We start from the raw sequence: 27,935 nt of genomic DNA on the forward strand, positions 1-27,935 counted from the left end.
AATGACGCGAAACGGAGTACCGTTACACCGTGGGTGTGCATTATTTTCGAATAATTCAAAGGACCGATGTCAATTATTCCGCTTATACCACAGTTAACAAAAATATTGCTCTGGTGCCTATTTTTAAAACATTTTAAAGGTTAGGTGTGCGGTTATTTGAAAATAATCAACACCCATGGAACATATCTCAACCAATCAGAATAAAGCATTCAATAGCCTCGTGATATAAATTAAAAATGTATGACAGTATTGGTTTTTTTCTGTTTTTAATATTAACAAACTGTCAACTGCATACGCTATTACAAACACTTACAAAAATATTGAAATATAACCAATGTGCATATTGCACTATGCATATAATAATGGTTTGTATGAATATTAATACTGAGCAAGCTTGCTTTGCTTGTCCAAGGCCCAAGATTTCAGAATGCAAAGATTTTAAATGCATCAAAGCATGTAACAAACTAATAATATCAAAGCAAGTACATACCTGGTACTGGAACGATGCTTCCAGCAAAAGTTCATGTAGCATCCTCTCCCCCAGCTCCTGACTGCCAGCATCAGAGACAAAATGCAGAACCAGCATCTCATCCTCTAGAAAGCGTCCATGTTTGGCTAGGGAGCGCATGGCCACCTGAAACTTATTCTGCAGGTTCAAACTCTTGTCGACCTTAGTGAACATCATGAGAGCATGAAAGTGCTTGATTCCCATCGGCTTCTCCTCCAAATCTTCTTTAGTTCCCATCCTGCTTTCAGCATGTCCAGACCTGATGTCCAAGGACAGATCTGCATCTTCTCGGTTGGTGTTGTGGCTCGCTTGCGTTTCCTTGATTCGTTTTGTGGTGCTGGAGAAGTTCTGGTTTTCAGATCCAAAGTAATAAAACGCTACGACTGCCATAGCTGCAGCCAGGAGCAACACAATCTGATAGGATTTGAATGTGGTGATCCGTCCCATGGTGACTAAAAGCACCCGCAGGACATCCATGGTTTGACTATCAACATCCACAGGTCAGAGTTCCTCATCCCAGACCTTGCCTGTGTGCAAGATTAAATGTGTCAATTACGGTTTTTTAATGCTTATAATAGCAATTGTACTGGTTTTAATGGAAACTGTTTAATGTTTATGTTGGTCTCTAAACAGCTGATGAATCATAAAAGTTGGTCATTCATTTTTGAGGTATGTCCTAATTGCTGAATTTTAGGTTTCATAAAAGTCCGTCTGTGTAGGTTACATGACCTGCAAACGTGCAAGACATTTATAAAGATGCCAGTTAAATAATATAACGTTACCACTGTTGGGGGTAACTATAATATGTATCTACTGTACATCATGTACATTGAAGCATTTTGCTACACTCCAGCTAAGGGATAAAAGCAGTTAATGCGAATGCGTGATCGTATTGTGTCACTTACCGACGTCCTCACATGATGCATAAAACAATGCACATTAAATCCAGAGGTCACGTACCGTTCATCAAAGTTAACTGTGCAACAGACGACCACCAGGTCTGAGGGGAAATTATGAAAACACTCGCGTGACATACGCTACACGGAAGTTTAGTATTTTCATAATAAGAGACCCAAACTAAAAACAAACGTTTAATTTTGAAAATTCAACTCACAAAGTATTAAAAGATTAAATGTGAAATTTAATAAGGAAAACACAGTGGAAAAGTTTTGTAAATATAATTTATTGTTCGTTTTTTATTTTATTTTATTTAAATATCATTTAATCTTAAAGTATATGAAGAGTTTCGTTGCAAAACGAGATAAATCCATTTTTTTACATTTTTGTCAGAACATGTTTATTATTATGTTATCATGTTATTATTTTGTTTTATGGTGCTACTTAGCTGTATTTTTTAACTTATGAAGGTTTAAATCAAAACACACCAACTGCAGTTGAATTGATATTAATTGGAATGCACAACCAAAAAATGAGATTTCTGGAAAAATTAAAAAACGGAGTTATCTCGTTTTGCAACGAAACTCTTCATATACTTACGCTTCCTTTATCTTTTAAATTATATCATTTTTATTGTATTTTTTATTTATCCATTTAACATTGTTTAGGATTTATTGCATCACCCTGTAATGCAGTATTAATACATGCAGGCAGTGTTGGGTGTACCTAGTTAGTAAGTAATTAGTTACTGTAATTTAATTAATTTTACCTTGAAAAAGTAAAGTAAGGGATTACTCACTTTTGATGTAAAAAAATGTATAGACTGTAGAACACTTATGTATACTGTAATACAATAGTCGATTTAACATCAAAATTTAAAGCCTAAAGTTAAAATGCATGTTTTTATGTAACCTTCTCACTTTAAACACTTTGGTAAGTTAATAAGAATAATGGTGACACTCTAGTTTCCAATTCGTATTATTAACTGGTTGTTTATTAGCATTAATATTACTGAGATGTTGGCTGTTTATTAGTATACAGAAAAAAATGATACATTCAATTTACTAAATTTTTTAAGGTAAGTGGTTGCAATAAATTTATTTAAGCTACATTTAAACAAAAAAAGTGAAAAATAAAATAAAATCAACTTTTGTTTAAATGTAGCTTAAATAAATTTATTGCAACCACTTACCTTAAATTGAGTAAATTGAATTAATCATTTTTTTCAGTATACTTAAATAACCCATATTAATGCCTTATTATGCAAAACCTTATTCTACATCCTTAACACTCCCCATTTCTACCAATACTTAAAACTAACAACTACTTTAGTATTAGTAGTTGGAATATTGAGGCAAAAGGTCAGTTTCTATTTTATAAAATACATTACTTTATCATAAACGCTGTGTAATCATAATAAAACATTAGAAAAATATAGCTACCAACCAACTACATTATCATTTAATGTTTTGTTTAAGTTTGAGATTGTTTTGTCATGAATTTTCTTTGGGGGGCCACAAAGGGATAGACCCTATACAAAAGGGGGCACACTCTAAAAAGTTTGAGAACCACTGCCTTATTCAAATGGTATTATATAGGCTTATATCACAGGCCTGTTGAATGTTTTATTCTGATTGGCTGAGAAATGTTCCATGGGTGTTGATTATTTTTCTGTAAACTGCACACCTAACCTTTAAAAAGTAAAAAATAAGCATCAGAGTAATGTTTGTGGTAACCATGGTATAAGCGGAATAATTGACGATGGTCCTTTGAATTATGTGAAAATAATGCACACATGCATTATTTTCTTAAAATTCAACGACCCGTCGTCAGTTATTCCTTAAGTAATGTCCTTTCTTTTTAAACTGCCTAGCCCATGAACTCATATTTAAATGTATTACAGATCCTTCAGCCATATTTAAAAAAATAAAATAAATAGTAAAACATGGTCTAGCAAGTCTAGACTCTATTTTCTAACTACTTTCTTTGCAGGGGTAATTTCTATCACATTTTTTCTCGAGTAAAAGACACATGCAGCATCAGTAAGACTTTTTTCTTAAATACGTTTATTTGTACATAGTCACATAACACTCAAAATATTGACGACAGACTGAATACAAAGCTACTTTTGAACTGAGGTGCACAATGAAACCAAATAGAAAAATGAGCATGAGGCTTTGTAACTGATGGCAGTTTACAGATGGTTTCGACCGAATGCGGGCCAAAGATGCCTTACATTTACAAATGATCAAGAAAAATACTAGGGCAACTCTTCTTTTTTCCTTTTCATTTTTTAATCTCATGCAAGGAAGGATGTAAAGAAAAGTATTTGGCCCGCTATATATATATCATTTGATAATATTGATAAAGAAAACTATTATGACATCATAATTCAATAAGAAAATGAGTACAACGCAACAGCAATACTGAGAGAGAAACGTAACCATTTCAGAATAGCACAGAAATCTCCATTTGACCTTCCGTTACAAAAAATATTTTATATTTTCCTTCTAACAGTCTTCACATCGTAGCAAATAAATTTTCCTTTGAATTCAAATGGTCTTTTTCTCTCTTTATATTGGCGTAGTAAAGTTCCTATTTGAAGCAAGGGAGTCCTCACCAAACCATTTAGACATTCACAATCGGTATAAAATTGCCAATGCAAGTGAACCTTCAGTGCTATGTAACATTGACGGCTTTGTTGTTGACACACAAAGACGGTTCAAAGCAATGATATTCAAGTACAACTGAAACTTCCTAAACATTGTCATACAAAAGACTCAGTATTTTATATTCATCTCAGTATTTCTGCTTTGCGAGTCATTAAATGATTTAAAAAAAACTAATTAGAAAGCTATTGATCACATTAGACGTTTGGGCTATTTAGCGGGTCCAGCCCATGATCTGTAACCTGTACAGACAAGAAGACACAAATAATCGAACAGAACCATGCATTAAATGGCTTTAGGAGAACTAATGTAAGGCTGCGTCCAATGACTAACTTCTAATGTAGCTGATCTCCGCTTTAGGCCGTAAAGGAGCACATAGTATTATTCTGCTTAAAAACACATGCGGGAGACTCGAGCGTCTGTCTGAAGTGAAGGCAAAGATAGAAAGTACAGAAAAGAAATACTGCAAGAACCACCTGCATATACAGTCCGGGACCAAGTGTATCTGGTCATATAGTCACTGCATATAAGAGTATGTTTACAAAAAAGCTATCCTCATGTACAGTATAGCAAATTAATGCATATGTGTGAAATACTCAGATCCACATTACCGGTAGATCTGAAACAGTAAAAAAACTAATTGCTTCTCATTATGATTTGCATTGTTAGATGTCCATTATTTTAGCAGACTTGTATAAACTATAGATTGTATGCGTAAACAACTCAGTTTCCTTCAGCTTTTCCAACATGCATAAATTAGGTCTTCATAACAAATGGGGATTAAAAGCACTGACTGACCATTTCAGGTGGTTATGCAGGTATGATCAGGACGCTTTCACAACACAAAAAAAAGTGGTGTAGAAAAGAAATAGTGTTCAAGGGTATCCTGCCAGTAGCTATATATCCATTTAAATAGCATGATTGCACCTAAAATTTACATTTTCACAGCTTCGAAGTATAATGCAGAAATACAGATGTCCATCAACAGGGGTTTGGATTAGTCACGCGTGTACAGAAAGAGAATATGGGGATCTGTGCCCAACACATAAGGTAATGAGATACCTCTGTGGTGTTTTGTTGGAAATGACCTGTCTGGGACTCTTTCATTTCCATCTGTAGCTCAGTGGTTTAAATTGCAGAAGTCATGAAGGTCACCATGATTCGGAAAGCTGGTAAACTATCAGACAAGGGGAGTGACTTGGCTCCTACAGCCCCAAGCAAGGCACTTAACCCGACTCAAGAGGGCGCACAAACTAGCTTTCTATCAGTTTCTCCATATCAATATCATATATTCGATTTGTGCAAGACAATAGAGATACTCTTCCACATCAGACATGTGTCCGATTAAACATCAGAGACCAACCCCACTTTAAAACATTCACTGTACATTGTCCACTGTGTATATGTACACATATATACGCATGTATGTATATAATGTATATGTAGTACTGTGGTGGTGTAGTGTCACTGGTAAACTATTTACCATCGTCATCCACTCAAAGCATTTCACCGTCCAAAACATCCACTTCGTCTATAGAAACTTTCTATATACCGAATAACAACGACGCACCACCTGTCATGCTGCTTTCTTTTGCACAAACAACGACCACGGACCTGCATCCGTAAAAGTGTCAACATAGACGGAAAACTCAAGCCAGCTTTAGTGTAGTGGGGAAATTGCTCAGAACGCAAGGGATAAACCAGTTTTTGTTTTTACAAAACTGCTGGCATGCAAGGGCACATGGATGATATGAATATATTTATACTATGCAAGTGTATTAAGGCTTCATATCTGCACTGTCAAGGAGTATAGACGGACGATCATTACTAGAAGCACATCGGACGACTTGGAAAACACAGAGAGCCGCTACAGATAAGTACTCTGGAGCCCGAAATCCATAATTAAAAGGGTTAATATTGAAATAACCCTGTACTGACACAAAGTAAACGCATGTACTTAGTATAGTGTTTCTGCTCAACTGATAAAGCATGGCGCTAGCAACGTAGGGTCACAAGTTTGATTTCCAGTAAAAACTGAGCTGCATTAATGCATTATTGTAATATGTGGGTGTAGTATGTTATGTGCATTATTTAACTTTATTATAGAGACAAAAACGGTTCTAAAGAATATGTAGTGCTAAGACCAAAAACGTAAACGTTAGAAATGCATAACAAATCGAAAATGAAAAGTATGAAAAGTAGTTACGTCCAGTGCAAACTAAGATATCGTGTTAGCTCGCTGTGCATACGAGGAAGAAATTAGAACAAAACCTAATCATCCATCTATTATAAAGGCCTGTGCAGTTAAGTGAACTCAACACAAGCACAACTCAACATCAGGACAAAATCAGCACCATCGGTTTCTTACTGCTATGCCTCGCACTGCCTTTCAGGGGATTAGCGTTGGTTTCGAAACGAAAGGCCAGGTAGCAGACCCGAAAGTTTCATACCCTGTTTTTTTTTTTCTTATGAGTGTTCTCAGAGGTTCCGTGCATATAAGAAGGCATTTGTAGTTTTGAACAGGAAGACATGGACACCCCCGCAAAAGCTCCTGAAGAGTTCTTCTCGAACAAGTTTTGTTTTGCCTCAGAACAAAATATAATTTATAATATTAATAATAAGAATTAACTTCAGGAAAAGAGCAGCAAGGGGGGGGGGCAGTGGGATAAAACGACAGGCTATAATGTACAACAATGTCGGGCAAAAGGAAAACCTAAAGAACAGGACAAAAAAATGTCCTTCAAGGTTGTTTTAGTGCTCTGACGGTCATTTGTACATGAGGTTTGAGTGCCATGATGCCCTATATGGCATAAACGGGGCAGGATGTCCTAAAAAGAGGGTCTCGTTTCTGCCCGTTATCCGACCCAAAGTTCCACCGGTGGGCTGGGATCCGTTTCAGCTCAGTTTTGGGCATGGTGTCGGATGGTATGGAAGATCCAGTCCATCTTAGTGGTCCATCCGCCATGGTGAGCGTCATTCATCTGCTTCATGAAATAGTCCAGGGCCTCCTGCTCGGTTTTGTCCAGTGCCAGGGTCTTGCGGATGTAAGCGATGTCGTCAAAAGACTGCAGCTCTGGCATGCCTGAGCCCAGCATCATGGAGAAGAGGTTTATGAACAGGTTGGCGTGCTGCCTGATAGCTAAATAGGCCTTGTAGCACATCTCCTGAAACCTGTAGGGGGAGATGAAGAGGCATGTTTAACATTTAACAATTCAATCTGTAACATACAATAAAACTTCTTTCTAAGAGAGCTATGGAGCTGTTAACGTGATGAATGTACATTTTTATACTAAAGCACATGGTATGTAACATTAGCGTGGTCCTTATTTTTCAACTTTTAAAAGTTCATGCCCTCATCCCACCAAATATATTTAAACTAAATTAATAAATAAATTGGGCAAAAACTTTTCAATATTAATTCATATTTAGAGGTTTGTCAAGACCTTTGAAGTTTAACACATTTGCGTATTATGTGATACTTTGTGCTAGCATGTATAATTGTTTAATAATATATACTTATGGCAGCAATGTACTTATTTGACCATGCTCCATGCGGGGCCTGGCAATCAAAGGGGCAAGGCGTACGTATCATGATTAAAATGAAAATATATATTTTTTAAAAACACTCAAATAAAACTTAAAGGAACAGTATGTAAGAAATTTATATCAATTAATCATAAAATGGCCCTGATATGTCATTAGACATTAAGAAATCATTTTCATTTCAAATACTTATATCACTGACAACAGTGGTCTGGCCAGGATATTGTCATTTAAAAAGTGGAGTTGCAGCCCTCAACTGATGTTTATGTTGTCATTTTGTGTATTGGCCACCAGTTGTGTGATTGCAGTACCAGTTTTAGCCACAAGTTTTGTGATTGCAATACCAGTTTTGGCCACAATCCTACATACTGTTCCTTTAATTTTGAAAAAACTATGAAAGAAAACGAGCACATACTAAATTATTAATGAATTAAATGTTTTTAACAGATACCTCTAACGGGAATATCTGCGTGATGAAGTGAAACTAAAGGGTGTTGCAGAACGTCTGGCGAACGATGATAGATAGTGCGAAGATTGTAAAAGCTGATTATTTCCCACTATTTATTACATTATCTTAAATAAGTCTAACTACTGTAGCATGTAAATAATGCACATAAATAACGTGAGCAAGAGCGTTCAACAATTATATCGAATCAACAGGCACGTGCAACCAAGCCAGCAGGTTTTTTTGGACGACCTAGTTAAGGCGGTAGGGTTTCCCATCTAAGGCGGGCTGCCCGAACTGCAAAGTGCTGCGGGAAACCCTGATCGTTATAAGAACCTCTCTAAATGTAATACTTTTCATAGTCAAATTAATTCCCAAATAATAAAATCAAGTCTATATCAGATTATGATTTTAAGATATTGTGTGCATCATCCCAGTATACAGGCAAAAGATGGCATAGATTAGTGGTTACCAACCTGGGGTCTCGGTTCCTTAGGAGGGCACGTGCTCAGGATCTAATATGCTTTGAGCCCAAATAAATATGCTAAACATGTTCCAAACATGTTTTTTATCATATGCTTACAATGACAAGATAAGGTAATATTATCTTGTGTAAAAAAAAATGTTTAAAATGTGCCCCTTTATCTCAACGTGCTTGTCTGCATAATGGCAAAATCAAATGGAAAAATAAATGTAGAGGGTTGGGGGGCTCAGACTGTCGTATATGTATTTGGTGGGGGGCAAGGAAAAATGTTGGGAACCACAAGAAATCAATATTTTATGCTTGCATAATGCTTTTACAATTACATTTCACAACTTATAATCAATGTGTACAAACACAGCCACACCAGAGAATTAAGACCCAAAAAGACAAATATCCAATCCTCTGAGATACACCGATAGAAAACAAATGTTGCTTTTCTAAAGGCCTCTTTTCTTTTGAATGGCACTCTATCTGTCCTGATTAAAGCGGAGATCTGTTAAACAGCGGAAGTCTGGAGCAGACGCCGGAAACTTGGCAGGCAGCTTGCTGTCAGAGTATTGTTGAAAGAGGAAGGACTGCTGAGATTGGGGTCCAAGTGGCCCATTTTAAACACATGAAAGCCTCAATTGTTTAACTCAATCCCTAATTGCCTTGGATAGATAGCCACTTACTAAGTTAATGTCTGAACACACAAGAGATACGTTTCTTTAAGCTTATACAGAAGTTAATTGACAATAAACAAAAATACACACCTCTCAAACTCTCTGGTTTTAGTGCATTCTTGTGTTCCTTTGCTGATCACGATTAAGAAGTCTTGAGTTAAAACGAAGGGCACACGCTCTCGTTTGTAGCCAAACTTCTTCTTCTTGTGGTCCAAAAAGTGACCGAAATCTATATGAAACAGCTGCGGGGCAAAAAAAAAAAACACTTTGTAAATATAAGGAGCATATCAATTACGACCTCAGCATTCAAGCCTAGATTAAGATTGAGTTCACACCTGCCCGTCGTCCTTCACCATGATGTTGCTATTGTGTCGATCACCAATCCCCAGAATGAAGGTGGCCACACAATAGCCAGCACATGATCGTGTGAACAAGTCGATAGCCAAGTCGTACCTATATACATAATTTTATTTAACATGATCATTCAGGATTAAACCACACAATGCAAAACAATGTTTTAGCCACAGCTCTATTTACCTGATGTTTTACTACGCATTTGACAGACATATATTTTAGCACTGTGCTCCTTAGGAATTAAACCCAACACCTGCTAATGTTCCCCCAATGCTATGCTACAAGAATTTACTTAGTATTAGTAAAAAAAAATCCAGATAATTTACTCACCACCATGTCATCCAAAATGTTTTTTGAGGAAAACATTCCAGGATTTTTCTAATTTTAATGGACTTCAATGGACCCCAACACTTAATAGTTTTAATGCATTTTAAAATTGCAGTTTCAAAGGAAACTAAACGATCTCAAATGATGCATAGGGGTCTTATCTAGCAAAACAATTGTCATTTTTGGCAAGAAAATGCACTTTTAAACCACAACTTCTTGTCTTCTTCCGGTCCTGTGATGCGCCAGAGCGACCTCACATGATTGTGTAATGACGTCGAAAGGTCACATGTTACATATATGAAACGCACATTTGCGGACCATTTTAAACAATAAACTGACACAAAGACGTTAATTAGCATCATTCCACACACAACAACGTTGGAACGGTCCTCTTTCTCCACATTTGTAAACACTGGGGCGTAGTTTCGCATTCGTCATCCGTGACCTCTTGATGTGATGATGTATTACGTGAGGTCGCGCTGGCGCATCACAGGACCGGAGGAAGACAAGAAGTTGTGATTTAAAAGTACATATTTTTTATTTTTCTTGCCAAAAATGACAATTGTTTTGCTAGATAAGACCGTTATGCCTCGTTTGAGATCGTCTGGAGTCCTTTGAAACTGCAATTTTAAATGGCATTAAAACTGTTAAGTATTGGGGTCCATTAAAGTCCATTAAAATGAGAAAAATCCTGGAATGTTTTCCTCAAAAAACAATTTCTTCGCGACTGAACAAAGAAAGACATCAACATTTTGGATAACATGGTGGTGAGTAAATTATCTGGATTTTTTTTTTTTAAGAAAATGGACTAATCCTTTTAAAGAAAATGGACTAATCCTTTAACAGCTGGATTAGATAAAGCAAAGCCAGTGATGACGCTAGTAACAGCCAGGATGTCCAAATATGGGCATAAACCACTAAAAAACCCAAAATCAATTTAGTTTCGAATGTCAGTGGATGAGAATCTTTGGAAAAAACGTTTAGTAAACATCACTCACATCTCGCCCTTGTTCTTGTCTTTTAGCCACTGATGCAGCGTTGAGCTGTTAAACTGCAGTGCTCCCTTTAAACCTCCTTTACATTGAATCTGCATGATGGTATGGGAACTCCTCACCACCTCTATAAGACCCACACAGTCTCCAATAGAGAGGCAACCATAGGGAAGCATTCTGCATTACAAACAACATAAGAAACAAAATCATTCGGTGATTCAAAACAGTTCATCATGGGAAACGTTCAAGAAAAACATGATGCCACTTCTCCAAATCAATGCTGATTATATAAGGTATAAATTAAAATACAAATGTCTACAAACATGAGCCAAAGCCCTGAAATTTTAATATTATAAGGCCTTTCTCAAGAAAATAATGGTGATGGCTCACAAATTACATGTTTATAGGTTTATGAATACATCCTTTGGTTACCAGGCAAGAAGTTTAAGCTCTACGTGACACCATTTCACATACCTCAGGTCCAGCCCTTGATTCTGCCAAATGTTCTCCATTATCCTGATGATCTGTAGTGTCAGCATGTCCTGACGCAGGTCTAAGAGAAGGGAGAATGTGGAAAAACGTGCGTCAGTTTCGTTCCTCTGAGCAAAATAAGGGCATTCCCAGAAATCAGTCTCACCATCTCCGTTCTTGAAGATGATCTCATTGTTCTGGAAGAGTAGTTCGGACATTATGTCAGGGTTTTCCCAGTTCAGCCACAGAGGTCTTTTGGCCGAGGACATGATCCTGCAATCTTCAAGTCTGCCACATGAACAAAAACAAATGATTGGAAAAGATACATTTCATTATGTACTGTCCCTGCTAGGTGAAAATAAATTTTTGCAAGTGCGATCGCTGCACGGCATGAGACTCACCGTAGGTTACCGAGCTGGTGGGCGGGGTTGAGCGGAGAGGTGAAATTTTGGAGGGCATCCATAAAGTCCGGTCTCCTCATCTGCTCCACCAGGAACTTCATTTGCACCTAAAAACCGAAATGAATATCAGTCAGCATGTCAGTATGGTGACGTTAATGGCACGAAAATGACGTACGTATCACATTAAAGTGATGTTTAAGGTAACGCCTGAATGCTTTATAAGACGGATGCTCTAGCAGACCTAATGTTACAGCTAACAGCTCTAGTTTCGCTTGTAATGGCGTAAGAGCTTTCCAGTCTAACCCCTTACGTATCCGAGTACCTATCTGCTTTTAGATGAGGTCAAGGTTAAAGGCTTAACTTACCTTTTGGGTTTCATCCTTCTTTTCCTGCTTAAGGATGTCTGTGAGGTTAATAAGCTTCTCCATGGCTTCCACTTGTCTGCTCAGGTGCTTCAGGTACATGCCACACGCCCGACAGTACGACTCCAGCAGCAGACCAAACCGCTGACTCACTGTTTTATTGTGCATCTCCGACCTGAAAAATATGTTTAAAATAAGCTGTCTGCTTGTTGGTCTCACAAAGAGAACCACAGAAAAATTTAAGCAACAAACAGTAATTACATCTGAGCAAAATGTGCAGATCTGGCCAATTCCAGCACAAACTCTGATCTTTCAACTACTGAAGGCAAGTGAACATAGCTCTATGTAACTTTGCCAAACCCTTAACAAACATTATAAAATATACACGTTCATAATAAGCACAGTTAACAGTAGTGATGCACCGATGTGAAAATTTTGGCCGATGCCGATAACCGATATGACCCTTGTCTGTTATGGCCGATACCGATATTTGCCGATGCCGATATCTCTGTATAAAAACACATTTTAATGATAATCAAATAAAGAGCTATTTTCCAAAAAAAAAAATTACTTTTGTAATTTATTCCCAGAAATGACTGATTGGGCACCTTTACCCATGTGCAAAATGTCATCAATTAGCTGATTGATATGTAAGCTTATTCTTTGTAAGCTTCGGGATGCTTATTTTTTAAGTGGGTGATCAAATTGGTTGTGTTGAACAATTTGTCCCGAACTCCCCCTCGTATCACCCGGCCCTCACTCTCATTGCACACAGCAGCAGGGGTGTCCGGACTTTTTTGTGTGGTGATCTACTTTTAAAAATGATAAAGCCGACAAGATCTACATGCTAAAAAACACTTTAAATGCGTGGACTATACTGCATATATCTCTACATTAGATTTAGGGCTGTCACCATTACTCTATTTTTTTGAGAAGTTGAAAAAAATCCTGGAGTTCATGTACTGTATAAAATAGCAGAGACACGGTTTAGTAAAACAAACTAGAAAGAAAATGACAATAGTATCAGAAGCATAAATCAGCACAATGCTGCAGCTCTCTCTCTCTCTCTTCCTCCCTCGTTCGCTCGGGCGCGCGTACACACACCGGGCGCGTGCATCAGCTGCATGAAGGAAAGAATGCGATTGCATCCTGGTAAATTTCGGAAGTTTACACTGCAGCGGGCAGGCATAAGATTTATAAAAACACATTTGAGAAGAAAAGCACAGCAACTCAAAAAGACTTTGTGTTTCACAATTACTCTAAGACAGTGGTGTCCAGACTTTTAGCCGACAAGTTCTACATGCTAAAAACACTTTAAATGCGTGGACTATACTGCATATATCTCTACATTGGATTTAGGGCTGTCCACCATCAGAGCATGTGAGTGAAGCAGAGCGGTGTGACGCTCCGCTAAATATTCCGTTCTACTGTTAAAGCGCTCACCGCCCAAGCAAGCGCTCCGTTAACTTTCCGCTCACGCTCGCAAATAAACCAATTCCCGCTCAGATCCCGCTCCGATATAATTTTTTTAAGTAAGCCAAATTGTTTTCTTGGATAATTGCATTTAATTAAAGTATTAGCTGATAAATCGCAGTTATGTACAGTTGTGTGTTGGCTATTATAGTTTAACTGATACGGAGCTCCGGATATAATTAAAATTAACAAATTGTTTCCACGACATTCACATGTTTTACTAATTTTAAGTAATAATAAATGTAATAAGTAATTACGAAATATTATAATAATTCGTTCCCCTTATGAGAAAGATTAACAAACTATTCTGTTATATAAATCAATTATTTGAAAAAACTAAAATAAATTGAAGAACAATTTCTTAACAAGAAGGTTTTTAAAGTGCAAATTTACAGTGCATCAGTAAATACAGAACACAGCTGTGTCTTAAAGAAATTAAAATTAGACAGTATTTATGAACCTGTAAATGTACAAAACGAATGCAATACAGAAGGCCATGAGTATTTATTTATGGCATTTTCAATAGTATATTGGTAGATAAATTAACGTGTATCTATATAGTATGAAAACGAATAAATCATTATTTTGGCTAAATTCATCTGGATATATCATTTTAGTCAGACTGATTTGTCATCATTTCAGAAGCTTAAATGCTATCTAAAACAACTTACATTTTATCCCGAGTGTTACTTGGTCAAAAATATTTTGAAATATAGCCGCGAGAGCAAATTATAGCACAAAAATGTTTAGCACACACGGACCGAATGAAAAGCCGTTAATTAAGCGAACTCACTGTAAATTAGAGGACGTGCTGAATCAGTCGAGTCGGCAGATTCTCATCAATGTTTATAATGTTCCACGCATGCTGTTGATGAAAAAAATAATATCTAAATGTCCAGGGAAGAGTCCAGTGTTCAGTCAGTTAATATTAAATGCGTTTTTGGCTGAAGCTTTCTCATCCACGGAGCGGAGAACTATAAAGATTCTTATTTTAAATGGTTTTAATGCTGGTAAGCAATCAGTTAGCCTATATTATGGCGCTTTGTATTTGTGTTGATCAGTTAGATTAAAGTAGCTATTCTCGAACTAGCAAATTACCAAAGGGCATTCTGGGATGAGCGAGCGGTGCTGAGGGTATTGAGCGAGCAGAGCTGAAATTTCGGAAATGCGCTCTGCGCTCTGATGGAAATATTACCGCACCGCTCACATGCTCTGGCGGGCAGGCATAAGATTTATAAAAACACATTTGAGAAGAAAGGCACAGCAACTCAAGACTTAAGTTACGTGTGTCACAATTACTCTTGGAGGCATTGAGCAGCATACACAGTTAATTTATGTGCAATCTACCGGCATTGCCTTTGCGATCGCGATCGACGTATTGGACACCCCTGTCACAGCATAGCGAGGATCTTCTTCAGACACTTTGAAGAACGACCAGGCAAACGACAGAACCTGCTTCAGCACATGTGTAACTTATGCCCTTGTGCAAAAACAAACGTACTCGCCCCCACACTCACGTCTCCTACACACACACGTCAAATACACAGGAATGATTATCGGCCTGTTCACATCGGCCCTATTTTGACATCGGACCGATGCCGATGTGTAAAAAAATGACCATATCGGCCGATATTATATCGGCGGCCGATATATCGTGCACCACTAGTTAACAGTAATAAAAACATTTTATGAATCAGGTGAACAGATTGCAAGAAAGCAGCACATGTTGTCTTTTAAACATTGCATGAGAATTTTAAAAAAGCAAAGTACCCGCAACTAAGCTCTTGGTGAGCCTAAAAGAGCTCTTCCTACAAAACACACGTCATATAAAAAATAAAAAACTAGCACCACCATACTTCACTGACAAATAACAAACTGTTCATGACAGAAAATTTACAACCCAGTCCATCAAAGTGAAGGATAATTGTAGCTTAACCTCTGTTGACTCGATCATTTCAGGCCTGAAACCATCATAATAAAGGCTGCTGTATAAAATACTCACAAAAAGAGAACAGCATAGTTAGGTAAAAAGGGAAACAACTTACTTTAAATGCCAAAAGAAGAAGTGTCCAATCCTCTGGTTGGTAAGAGCTTTTTTTAGCAGAAATCGTACCAGGGGGTTATCGAGATACTGCTCATACTTCAAAACCTTAAAAAGAAAGAAATTACTTTAAAATCAGCGTGTAAAAATGAGTGGGCATCTATAAAGCATTACTTTCATATAATTAGGGCTGCAACATTTTCATAATCGATTAATCAGGCGATTATTTTCCGATTAATCAGTCGATTATTTTTCGATTAATCGGATAAAATATAAATATTTACGTAATTAGATGTTTCCACATATTATAGCTAAATAAGGCACTAAATATTACTAATATAATATTTTTTATTTACATATTTTAAGCCTTAAATAAAAAGATTTGTGCAGCTTTTAAATAGTAAAACATCTTTAAATGTCAAAATATCAATTAACAAAATAAATTAAGTCTTCAGGGATGTGCTTAGAATTTTGACACAGATTAATATACTAATTTTAATCTTTAGCTTTAGACCTTGATGAATATTAAGATTATTTGTTATTAACAAAATAAATAAGCCATTATGATATAAAAGTGGTGATGCGTTATTATGCTGCGTTCACATCAGCCGCAGTAGAGGCATCAACCACGAGTGATTTCAATGTTAAGTCAATGTGAAGACGCGTTGACGTGCGTCTGGAGGTCTCGTGACGCGAATGAGGCGTTAAGTGCGGCGCGGTAGACGTGATTCCGCCCTTATTCGCATGTCTAGTTCGTGCGAATGAAAAAAATTGAGCATTGCTGCGGCAAACGCGCAAGTTGAAATTTGTTTAACTTTGGCAGAAAAACGCGCCGCGTTAACCAATTAGGAGCTTGCTCTAGTAGTTACATGATTACAGAAAGCGAGCAGAGTCGCAGAAGCCCCTCCCAGGTGCGTGAATTTCCGAGTGAATGTTTCGATGACTACAATTTCACGTGCGAATGAAGCGAGTAAACTCAAAATGTTCAAGTGGCAAACTAAACCAAACAACAAATACAAAGTCACTTACATTAAAAGAAATTAAACCTTTATTAACCAGCGTTCGTTTGCGTTTTTGCTTCCGTGCTTTTAACCAAGCTGGTCGTCCTTTTTTGGGGCTGTTTACACTTTTAAGATGTGTTTTCGTTGAACGGATCACAAGTGGACAAGACAGACACATCAAATTTACACCTGGTATTTAAATCCGTCTCTTTTGCCCCCTTTGGACCGCTTCTGTCCTGAATACTTTGAGTGGTTGGTCTATGGAGACTCTATTAACTACTAATATTATATCCGCTGCTTGTGTTGTAAGTAAACATGCTGCACAGTGTTTTGTACATGTATATGTTAGAGCTTTCTCTGATATTTCAGCACAATTGATGAAATAAGATTACGCAACTTTCACACACTCGCAAAATGAAACTACGCGGCGATCAGCTGCTTTAGTTTTATCAATGAAAGGCTAAAAATAGCGCTGAACACAAAGACGTAAAACATTGTGTTAAGTACCTTAGATTAGATAAATAGGTGGAGAGAAGGCGGTCACAGCTTGTGCACAGCAGGATATGAATAAAACGTGACTGACTTTGAGCAGGCAGCTCGCGCTGTATGAAGAAACACCACCTGACATGTGTGCATGTTGGCTGACTGTGGTGCGGGAGCATGTGACGTCACAGACCAACTAATCGATAATTACATTTGTTGACAACGAATGTCAATCGATATTATTGATTAATTGTTGCAGCTCTACATATAATGTTTTTAATTTGTCACAAAATAAAATGGTCACAAACAATGAATCCGCCTACCTGGACCAGCTGAATGAGGTACTGAGAGAGTTTATCATCAGTCAGATACTTTTCAAGGCACCGGACTGCAAAGTCTCGGATCATTGGATCGGGATAGTTACAGTCGAGTAACTCCATGGCTTGCTCTGGCTTTATCGCCGGCCAGTCTTTAAGAAGGCAAAACATCTGTGCAACTTCATCTCTAGAATTCCACTTCACCGCCAGCAGAATCTTCGGCAGGATTTCTGGTATATTTACACAATACTGCCTACAGTAGAAAAACGAATTCAGGTTAACACATTTAAACGTGCATTTAAACGTGGCCTAGTGGGGGCGCTAGACTGCCTGTGCCTCCATAGGAAGTCTTTTTCCTGCTCAGTGATTTCAGAAAGTGGGTCCCTGTTGCTCAGCTGCCGAAGTTGCTCTATGTCTACATCCGTCATGGCGTGGTCTCGTGCCAGCCTACTGCTCTGTAAATCACATGAACAACTCTATCAGCCATAGAATTAACCTTGAATATGATTGGATATTAAATATGTACAATGACCATGGAAATCCTAGTTGGATGTTTAAAAATTACTGGAATATAAACATTCAGATGGCTAAAAAAAGTAGAAAGTCACTGCTGAGGCATTGACTAAAGAATGAAAGACATGTTTCCCGTCCCGTCAGGAAGAGTGTGCCTATAATTAATTAAGTAGGATGTGTGTCTGTGAGCTCACCTGTCCAGACTGACAGTAATTGTATCCCATCTCTCTGGAAATTATCCAGTTAGCGTGATCTTCGATTGTGGTCATGTCAGGGTACTTAACAGGAGAGCTAAAATGGTCAAACTCCAGCTCTAAGCATGGGGTTTCCTAAATAAAAAAAACACATTTAAGCAAAAACTATATAAACCTTTGCACAAACGCTCATATATATCCTCTGCATTGGTACACTTGCTGATTATTCATGACACTTTAGATTAGACAACACTAAGCAATCTTATTAAAGCCAGCGCTGAAAGATGTTATGCAAGAGCAAACCTTGTTAGGGTTGGAGCCCGTGACCCCGATGGGATTGAGGAGGTCTTCTAGGCCGTGTGGTACAGGCCACAGGTTCAGTGCCATCTTTCCTGAGACCAGCGTGTGTGTGTAGTCGAACAGGTTGACGTTCCCCCAGGCCAGTGGACAGTGCTCCTATAGAAGTTCAAATATGGGTTTCTCGGTTAAAGATTCATTTCAAAGCAAGACTATAAATAGACTTGAATAAGAGTACAGACGGTATAAGTAAAAGTTAATTGGTAAGGTTAACCAGATAATATTTTCACCAGTGGTTCCCAACCTGAGCTCCGGGCCGCCCTTATAGGGGCTACAGAGTTCACATATGCTTTCAGCTCAAATAAAATGCATAAAAATTTTCACTAATAATTTGCTTCGTTTTTTACAAATTCTATGCTTACAATGCCAAGATAAACTAGTTAAAGGCGGGGTGCATGATCTCTGAAAGGCAATGTTGATATCCTAAACAATAAAATCTGGATCTTCTTTTGACAGACCCGCCCCATACATACACAACCCAGGCAACGATGTTGGTTAGTAGACAGACCCCTTACTGCTGATTGGCTACGCTCGAACTGATTTTGCCAAGTGGTTGATGTCCCCAGGGCAACACACTGTGCTGACCCAAGGACAACATTTTTCGGAATAAAACCTAAACCTACCCCAAACCCCAACCCTAACCATAACCAAACCCTAAAATCAGATGGACATGATAAGTGAAAAACAATGGTCTAGAAACAGCTAATCCTGGTTTTAAGCCTAAACTTAAAACAAACTGTAAACTTATTTCTGAAATCTGATTGGTTGATTGAAACGTTGTCCCAGGGTCAACATAATGTTGCCCTGAGGACCTCAACCACTTGGCAAAATCAGGAGAGCCGATTGGCTACAAGTGTGTTTTGGTACTCGGCCTGACTCTCTTTTCCAAAGTTTTTTTCAAAAACCATGCACCCCGCCTTTAAATAGTCTCTACTATTAAACTAATAAATACTTCAATTTGCTTGGTCCATCTCAACGTGCTTTTCAACATAATGGCAAAATCAAACAGAAGGATAGATGTATAGGGTTGGGGGGACTCAATACTGTCATATATGTATGTGGGAAGCAGGAGCCAATGATAAAAGGTTTGTGGTCTACACTACACATTCAGTCAATCCACCCCCTTTATGATTTTGGAAATGTGTATTTTGTTTTTTCAATGTAGTTGCTCTACGTGTAGTCATTACCTCTTTTGCTCCCTTCCTTCCTTTCACAGAACAGATGGAGAGACAGAGGCGAGCTGCCCGAGGAATATCAGGAATGTACATATCATAGGTCAGCCACTCGTTCCACCTGGAAATGTGACATGAGGATGGGAGTGAATGCTACAAAATATTCATTTCTAATGTGTAATTTCAAAGATTTAAGGTCTCTCTCACTGTAACAAATTTGTTTACTTAAAAATAGCCCATTTGCATGTGGATGTGACTACGTTGTAGGCATGGGCCGGTTACCAGTTTAAAGGTGTACCGAGGCTTTAAAGAGTCAAGGTTTCAAAACACCAAAAAAATTCTGTGATATCGTTTCTAAGGTATGAGCTGTGTTTACACTAAATTAATTAAATCATTAAAGGGGACATATCATGAAAATCCATGTTTAAGTGCTATAATTGGGTCCCTGGTGCTTCTATCAACCTAGAAAATGTGAAAAAAAAACAGTATCTTAGTATTAGGTTATTGAAATTTGGCTCCCCTTGTGTATGTCAAAAGGGGATAATACCGCTTTTAACATCACAAGGATTAGTCAATTTTCTTAAAAAATTATCCAGATCATTTTATCACCACCATGCCATCCAAAATGCTGCTGTCTTTCTTTGTTCAGTCGAGAAGAAATTATGTTCTTTGATGAAAACATTCCAGGATTTTTTTTATTTCAATAGACTTTATTGGACCCCAACACGTAACAGTTTTAATGCAGTTTTAAATTGCAGCTTCAAAGGACTCTAAACGATCCCAAACGAGGCATAAGGGTCTTATCTAGCGAAACAATTGTCATTTTTTTCTCCACACTTGTAAACACTGAGGCATAGTTTTGCATACGTCATCCGTGACCTCTTGATGTGATGACGTATTACGCGAGGTCGTGCTGGCGTGTCACACGGCTGGTGCAAGACGAGAAGTAGTGGTTTAAAAGTGCACTTTTTTTCTTGCCAAAACTGACAATCGTTTCGCTAGATAAAACCCTTATGTCTCGTTTGGGATTGTTTAGAGTCCTTTGATACTCCGTTGAAAATGCAAGTTTAAACTGCATTAAAACTGTTATGTGTTGGGGTCCAATAAAGTATATTAAAATGAGAAAAATCCTGGAATGTTTTCCTCAAAAAACATAATTTATTCTCGACTGAACAAAAGAAAGACAGCAACACTTTGGATTACATGGGGGTGAGTAAATCATCTGGATTTTTTTTTTTTTAAGAAAATTGACTAATCCTTTAATCTGCACTATCTAACCACAGCAACGATATTTAGTGCAGAGATTAACTTATTTGCATTTTAAAGGACACACCTAAAAAATGGCAAATATTTTGCTCACACCTACCAATGGCAATTTTAACATGCTAGAATTAATTGTCTATATGGTATTTTTAGCCAAAACCTTACATACATAATCCGGGGACTCCAAAGATGTATTTTGACATCTTAAAAAAAGTATTGTGAAATGTCCGCTTTAGCCTAAGTCATGTAATTGATTAGATTACCTTTAATATATATATTTCTTTTCTTTTCAAGAATATTACACTGTAATTATGTTATAACTAAAATTTAAAAGCTTTTTTACCTGACATATATGTTGAATGTTGCTTAAAAATAAAATGTATCGTGTCCACTTGTCTGTTTGTATACGTAGCTATTTGAAAATAACACATTTTAGTGTTGCAATAGCAATACCGCAACACCGTGAAACGTACATAAGATAAGGATCTCATACCGACCCATGTCTACTACAGTGCAGAGAATGATTTTGAAAACATATTACATTCATAAAGAACCTGTATTCATACATTACCTCGGGTTTGAACACGGGACACGTTGTGTGTTTACGTTATCGCATAGCTGTTCTCCTCCATGGTAGATCCCTGTTCGCACATAAATCTGAAATAAAGAATAACAATCTTTAAACAAAAAAAAACAAAAAAATGCCAGAAAGGTCATGCACTTATGAAAAGAAATGCTTGCATATACAAACAGCTTTCCATCTTTCACAATAAATGTGGAACTTAGTATTGCTCGACAACAAAATGACCAAAGTTTCAAGTAAGCACCTTGTCAATATCCCGAATGTTCACATTGACGTATGTGGCGCAGAGGATGCGTATCCTCAGAGTGCTGTTGATGGTCCAGAGGGATTTGGTTGAAGCTTCTCCGTTCATGTAAGGCGTTGCGGTGGAAATGCGTCGGGCGTATGAGGGCATGAGGAGGGTGTAGTTGTCCATGGGCAGCTGGGTGTAAAGACTGTCCTTGGACATAAGCATGAGGTTTGGCATTCGACCCAGCATAATGCAACTGCGCACATACTGCGAGAAAAGAAAAAGATAGAGGCCGATTTCAGAAATAAAGTCCCACAATCAGCACATCTCACAGGCTTTTCAGTCATCCATAATGTGCACAGCTATTTTTAGCCGATTCTGGCAGTGCTGTTTGTTGTGAAGATTTCAAATCCAGCTGAGATATGAAGACTACTCATTTGCATTCTGTGTACCGTCTGGTTTTAGGAGCATGAAAGCCTGGTATACAAAAACATGCCTGGATATACAGAACAGATCATTCTGGTGTCAGATGGTTTACGGATCAATGCTCAGTATGAAAATAAAAATCTCCTTTCAGAACACACAAAACTTGCACCTGTGTGAACTGAAAATAAAGCTATTATATAAGGACTGCAGGTTATTTATGAAAGCGCACTAGATGTGTTTGGGATCTTCAGTGAGGCTAGGAAAACAAATACCTTGTACTGGCTGATGGGGAACTTCTCCAGAAGGTACTCGTCGCACCCGCAGACTTTGAGGATGTACTTGCCCTGATATTCCTGCACGCACATCTTCAGCTGCTCGGCTGACAACAGCATGCTTCTCGTTTTCTTCCTGATGGCTTCGGCGATCACCTGCTCGGGTACGCAGTCGTGATTGATCTTGAGCGTGTACTTTTGCTTGTCGTTGTTGGGAGAGACGATCACCCAGATAACCACAATGATTTGACCTGCCACACAAAAACATTTTTTAAGGTTTAACAAAAATGACACTATTGGATTGACTCCTTCAGGCATCAAGCATGTGAGATCAAACAATTCATCCTGCTTGGCAACAGAGCACATTAAAGTAAAAGACTACAGATTAAACAACTGCCGATAAAGTTGTCAAAGGGAATTAATGTAATGGACTTGTTGTGCGTATGTTCCTCCGGGCAGCATCATATGCTTGGTGACTATAACTTATAACACAGGCCTATTGACATGCGAAAGAAAACGAATTTAAGAATGACTCCACATTAAGAAGATTATGACTAACTTCGGGCTATACAACATTAAGGAAGGGTTATTTTCAGCTTAGCATCTGTGGCATTCCTTCGATTACCACAGGCAATAATGTTGACTTGTTCTGCGGGTTCGCAGGCAGTGCTACAATTCAACAAAATATGCAAACATCCCATTTCGTTAGCTGTGCTATAATATGCACACTACTTTGTGCAAATAAAGACCTACCTTTGTCTAATTTGCTATGTATGTGCTTTGGAAGCTCTGGTGAAGACTCCACATTAGGAGGATAAACGTATAGTGCCCGACTCTGTGCTCCATTCGCATCTCGCAGTTCTACTGAATCTTTGCAGACGTTGAGAATATTTCTCCTGAAGTCTTGGACTTCGGGATCCTTCACTAGATCAAACTCGCAAACCGGCATACCGATGGCAAAACCTGAAAAACATGAAATCATCTTAGAAGAGATTGCCCAAATAGTTTTAAAACTATTTAAGTTTGATGTGTGAAGACCTACCAATTTCTCGATTGAGGATTTTTTCCTCTCTGTTCCCTACAGGTTCGATGACCTTCAGGAAAGGCTGGAACAGCCGGAGGTCACAAAGTCTCTTTGTCTCATCGTAAAACTCCTCACGCTCCGCCTCTTGCGTTACACTGACGAAAATATAGGAGGTCTCCTCCTGCAGCAGGTGATGGAGGGGATACTTCCTAGCCTCCTTAAAAAGTTCATGCTTGATTGTGATAAGGGTGGCCTCTCGGAGGCACTCTAGTGTTAGGATCATGCCATTGGGAAGCAAACAGTCCACCTGAATTCTGGGGGGCATCAAATGGATGCCCCATAGTTCTCCGGAGGACGGTCTTGGAGGCATGATTTGTCGTCCTCACGGTTTTCAATTCAGAAAAATGTGCAAACCTCTTCTTCTCCTGAGAGAAAATAAAGGATAAATAAAGTGGGTTTTGGCTAAATCGTGTGGTGCTTTTTAGTATCAGTAAAATAAAGATATTATATGAAATTTTCTAACACTGCATTGTAAACCCCTCCTCTGCTCAATGGATAAACAAAACAACCTGTCCAATAACAAACAAGTTAGGTCTTGAAAGGCAACGTCGATGATAAACAGGAACACAGACAGAAAATACCAAAAAATAAACCTATTTATGTGATGCTGCTCATAAGTTGCGTAAAGCAGTCTTTCTAGAAAAGTTTTTTTGTGATAGTTGCGGGCAAAAATCCTTGAACTTGCGGAACATTTTCTTAAAAAAATGCGATGGAATATGCGGGATATTTATGCAATTTTATGCTATAAAATTGGGGGAACTTGCAAAAACTGTGTGAACTTGCAAAAACTGTTTGCGGCTTTTCATTGATGTTCACGTCGTGTAATTATGTCACTTCCTAACTTTAACATGACAACAGGGGACATGGCTGCGCATGTGTGCAGTAAATGCAACATTTTTCAACTTTCTGCTAAAATATATGACTTTTTGCTACGAAAATGCGAGAATTATGAAATTATGCAAGCCTCGCATTTTTGTGAGCAGAAATCTGCAGTTTATGCGGCGAAAGTGGAGCGCATTTAAAAATGCTGACTTTGGTTGATTATGCATTAAATCATGTGATCGCTTAAATCGCGTTTTCTGAAGGGAATTGTAAAGGTGAACAACTTAATAAAAGACATTCATTGTTAATATTTCTATCTACATTAGGACTGCAACGATTAATCGTGCAAATGTGCATTTTCTCAATGAATTCATTTTAATGAATTACGTTGAAATCCCGGCACATCCCAAAGCCAGAGGGCGCTCTCGTGCAGAAACTCCCTTTGTGCCACAGAAGAGGTAGCTTTACAAATGCTATTCCAGGAAATGTCTATAAGAATTATTAAATCGCTGTTCTTCAAAATGTTTCAGGGTATTTTCATGATGATAAAGAATATTTTGAATGATTTTGTTTAACGAGTGTTGATTTTTTAAATGCACGTTATAAACGACTCCGACTCATAATGATTTTAGATTGATCAGGACTTTCTACTGATCAAATGCCGTAGTACATGCACAAGCTGTGCATGAAACACAGAATTGATTTAAAATCGATTCTGAATCAATTTCAGAGGCATTTTTAATGGGTCACGCGATTAATCGTTGCAGCCCTAATCTACATAAGCTAAGGGGACGTTTACACAACCACAGCGTTTTGGGGTCCTGAAAGCGTGAACTTCATGTGAAAGTTTTTAAAAACAATGCCTTGTCGTGTAAACTATGTAACCGCAAATCTACGATAATAATGACGTCATGCTCATTTGTTTATTCAGTCTAAAGGTTATTTATTACTCGGTAAAAGAATGCATGTGTGCGCGGTGTGTAGTGTTGCTTTAATGGCCTGGCATGAACACAGCATTTTAATCATACTCGCAGACCGCGTAATGCAGATCTTTTTGACAGCGATGTCATGTGCATCATGTTTTAACAAGAAAACAAATGCTAGTTTTTACTACATTGTTGTCATGTAAACATAGCCTTAAACTGACTTCCTCACGTTACTAAACCACGAGGCCAATAGGGTCATTTACACTGACGTGTTGATAGCAAAACACGCTGCCATACAGCAGCTTACAGGAAACGAAGTACTACCAAACATCTTAGTCACTGTGCAATGACAAGAATGTATCACTCTGTGAGAGAGGCGAGTTATTTCCACTTATCATACAGCCAAAAACATTTGGCACTTCATGCTGAAGTGGATGACTTGTTTTTCCCAGCTAACATCACCTAACAACTGCCCGACAGACATCCTGGATCTCTTAGGTCAATAAAAGCAATGCCATCATATTGGACATACAATATCTATCATTCATCACAGTGCAATTATTATTGGGCCATTTCAATAAAACAGCAGGTCCTTTGTTAACACCGATAACGTTTAGATATAGTTCATCTGGTTTAATCATGTAAAACACCATGCAAATGTTTATTACGGAAGTTTGCAAACCATAACAATGCCGGTTCCTATCACTCCACCCTTGCGAGCTTCAAACATTACCCATGCTACATTTCCACATTACATTGTTTTACATCAGCCTAGCAAATTCTGTACAGATACATATTTGCACAACATCTTGTGTGCATTCGATACATATTTACATAAGCACACATATCACCATAAAACTTACCTTGAATTGATGTTAGGGCCCCTTGTAAATGTCCATCATAATTCAGACCTTGATCTGAGTTGCTTGTTTTGAAACGTCTCTCTCCACTGAATTTTGCTGTAACAATAGCAAGAAGCATATTCATTGTCTAGTAAAAACCCCTAATTCATTCAATGCAATCTAGGTCGACAATATCAACCACAACAAACTTCTACAGCAGTGTGTAAAGTGACAAAGTTGTTGTTAATGGGAAGATAATAAGATTAAGTGGTTTGTCATCGTTGCATATGAATAGACTGAGCCACAACATGCACAATGAAAGTTTGTGTTTAAAAAATAGTCATGTTTTGAAACAGTACATTTAAATAATACCTATGTTTATTAGTTTTAACCACAGACAAATCAAACCACACTGTTGTTGTTATCATGACAGAGCACTAATATGGATAATCTGACTATAACACGGTTTAATACTACACTGCCAATCAGCATTTTAAAGTGTAACGTTAACTAACAAGCTGATGTTTTGTAATAAAACACTTTTGTGTTTCAGTTCATGAAAATACAAACTATGCGGTGTTACATATTTGTAAAGCAGACACGTTTGGGTTTTTTATATCTATGAAATTAATTAGCCCGCTAGCCTTCAAACTAGCAACAATGTACAACAAAAGGTAATTTAAACGAAATGTGCATAACACCAACTGTTGTGTTTAAATATGATAAAATAAAACTAAATCTTAGCTGTGGGAAAAACAAATGAACACAGACATGTTATATGTATACCTTTAGCCGCCTAGCTGCTATGCTAGCTATTCCGCTAAAACTCGACAACTTTCAAATAATATGCGGTATTACCCCGCCAATTACGTTTTTGTAGTTAACAATCGACGACCACACACACCACTAACGCAGTGTTTTAGAAATAGAAAATAAAAATATTATAAATAAATAAATAAGCGTTGCTAAGTACCGCCGAGTTGTCTTGGCAATGCCGTTGTTGGTGTTCACTCGCTCGTTCACATCTGAAAATCCAGTCCGAGGCTTGCAGGCCGTCTAGCCGCCACGCTCTGACACGCACCGCCTCTCCATCACAACAGCGGCGGCGGCTGATCGCGAGCAGTGTTTTCCTCTCGCTTTACAAGGAATCATTCACTGCCAAAAAAGAAAAAACAAATACATGCTGTCCAATATCCGGCGAACTGGATAAAAAGCGTCAGAAAGATTGTCACGGTTAAATAAAGAAAAATCCTGTAAATACATAAGCAGTAAAGTGGCCGGATAGGTTATGAGAGAGGGAGGGTGGGTGACTGCAAGAAGAGAGAGGGAGAGAGAGTGAGTGAGAGACGGAGAGAAAGGCTGACAAACCCATTGAACTCTTTTTTTTTCTCGATTGATCATCCCACTATGACAAGAGACAAGCAGATGTTCAAACACATTCAAAATAAATAATGAAAACACAGTAAAATATTATGTACCTTGTAAATTGGTATTATTATACTCCTATCCTATAAAATCCTACATAGGCTATGTCTGTCGATCATCCCACCAATGCAGAAAAATACAAATATATATAATTTTTGGCATTGTACATAATTGATAATAAAGAAATTGCACTGTTGAATGCACGCGAGTAAAGGTAGCAGCATAACATTTGGGTTGTATTTGTGTCTGTTGTATTTGTGTTTGTTAAAATATAAAACCTTAACACATCACATGTGTTATTCGTAGCTTTCCCACAAACAAGTTTTTTTGTTTTATGACTAATTTCTCCAATAATAATTAGTTTCTCGTTCTTATGTCTACCGTTACTGTTTCGTTT

At 37.8% G+C, this 27,935-nt stretch overlaps 2 protein-coding genes across 3 annotated transcripts in view; both read right to left on the minus strand.

The window, feature by feature from the left end:
- The window catches only part of xxylt1 (xyloside xylosyltransferase 1), a 42,294-nt gene extending 40,732 nt beyond the window's left edge, over nt 1-1,562 (minus strand). The window contains exons 1-2 of one of the 2 annotated variants that reach the window (XM_055184076.2): nt 1,414-1,562; nt 491-1,035 (exon numbers count right to left, since the gene is read on the minus strand). In XM_055184076.2, coding sequence (XP_055040051.2) covers nt 491-985 — 495 coding nt within the window. In that variant the 5' untranslated portion in view covers nt 986-1,035; nt 1,414-1,562. The remainder of the gene's footprint in view (nt 1-490; nt 1,036-1,413) is intronic. The other variant, XM_073876186.1, reaches the window with a different exon arrangement.
- Nucleotides 1,563-3,448: 1,886 nt separating this feature from the next.
- pik3ca (phosphatidylinositol-4,5-bisphosphate 3-kinase, catalytic subunit alpha) lies at nt 3,449-27,448 on the minus strand. The gene is made up of 21 exons (XM_055183501.2): nt 27,087-27,448; nt 26,135-26,230; nt 23,482-23,888; nt 23,193-23,402; nt 22,440-22,690; nt 21,757-22,008; nt 21,501-21,586; nt 19,682-19,787; nt 18,441-18,593; nt 18,138-18,272; nt 17,761-17,885; nt 17,437-17,683; nt 15,634-15,737; nt 12,119-12,290; nt 11,754-11,860; nt 11,519-11,640; nt 11,356-11,434; nt 10,888-11,058; nt 9,544-9,661; nt 9,299-9,450; nt 3,449-7,245 (listed from the first exon to the last, which is right to left on the minus strand). Exons 3-21 carry the CDS (start codon nt 23,831-23,833, stop codon nt 6,975-6,977), a joined length of 3,213 nt encoding a protein of 1,070 aa, XP_055039476.1. The 5' UTR covers nt 23,834-23,888; nt 26,135-26,230; nt 27,087-27,448; the 3' UTR covers nt 3,449-6,974.
- Between the last annotated feature and the right edge of the window lie 487 nt (nt 27,449-27,935).

The sequence above is a fragment of the Misgurnus anguillicaudatus genome, chromosome 14, assembly GCF_027580225.2.
Source record: "Misgurnus anguillicaudatus chromosome 14, ASM2758022v2, whole genome shotgun sequence".
NCBI classification, from domain to species: Eukaryota; Metazoa; Chordata; class Actinopteri; order Cypriniformes; family Cobitidae; genus Misgurnus; species Misgurnus anguillicaudatus.

Coding starts and splice junctions, on each gene's coding strand:
- pik3ca (XM_055183501.2), bottom strand. CDS start 23,833: ATGCCTCCAAGACCGTCCTCCGGAGAACTATGGGGCATCCATTTGATG. Junction 21,587..21,756: donor ACATTCGGGATATTGACAAG/GTGCTTACTTGA, acceptor TCTTTATTTCAG/ATTTATGTGCGAACAGGGAT. Junction 12,291..15,633: donor TTCTTCTTTTGGCATTTAAA/GTAAGTTGTTTC, acceptor CATATTTTTCAG/GTCGGAGATGCACAATAAAA.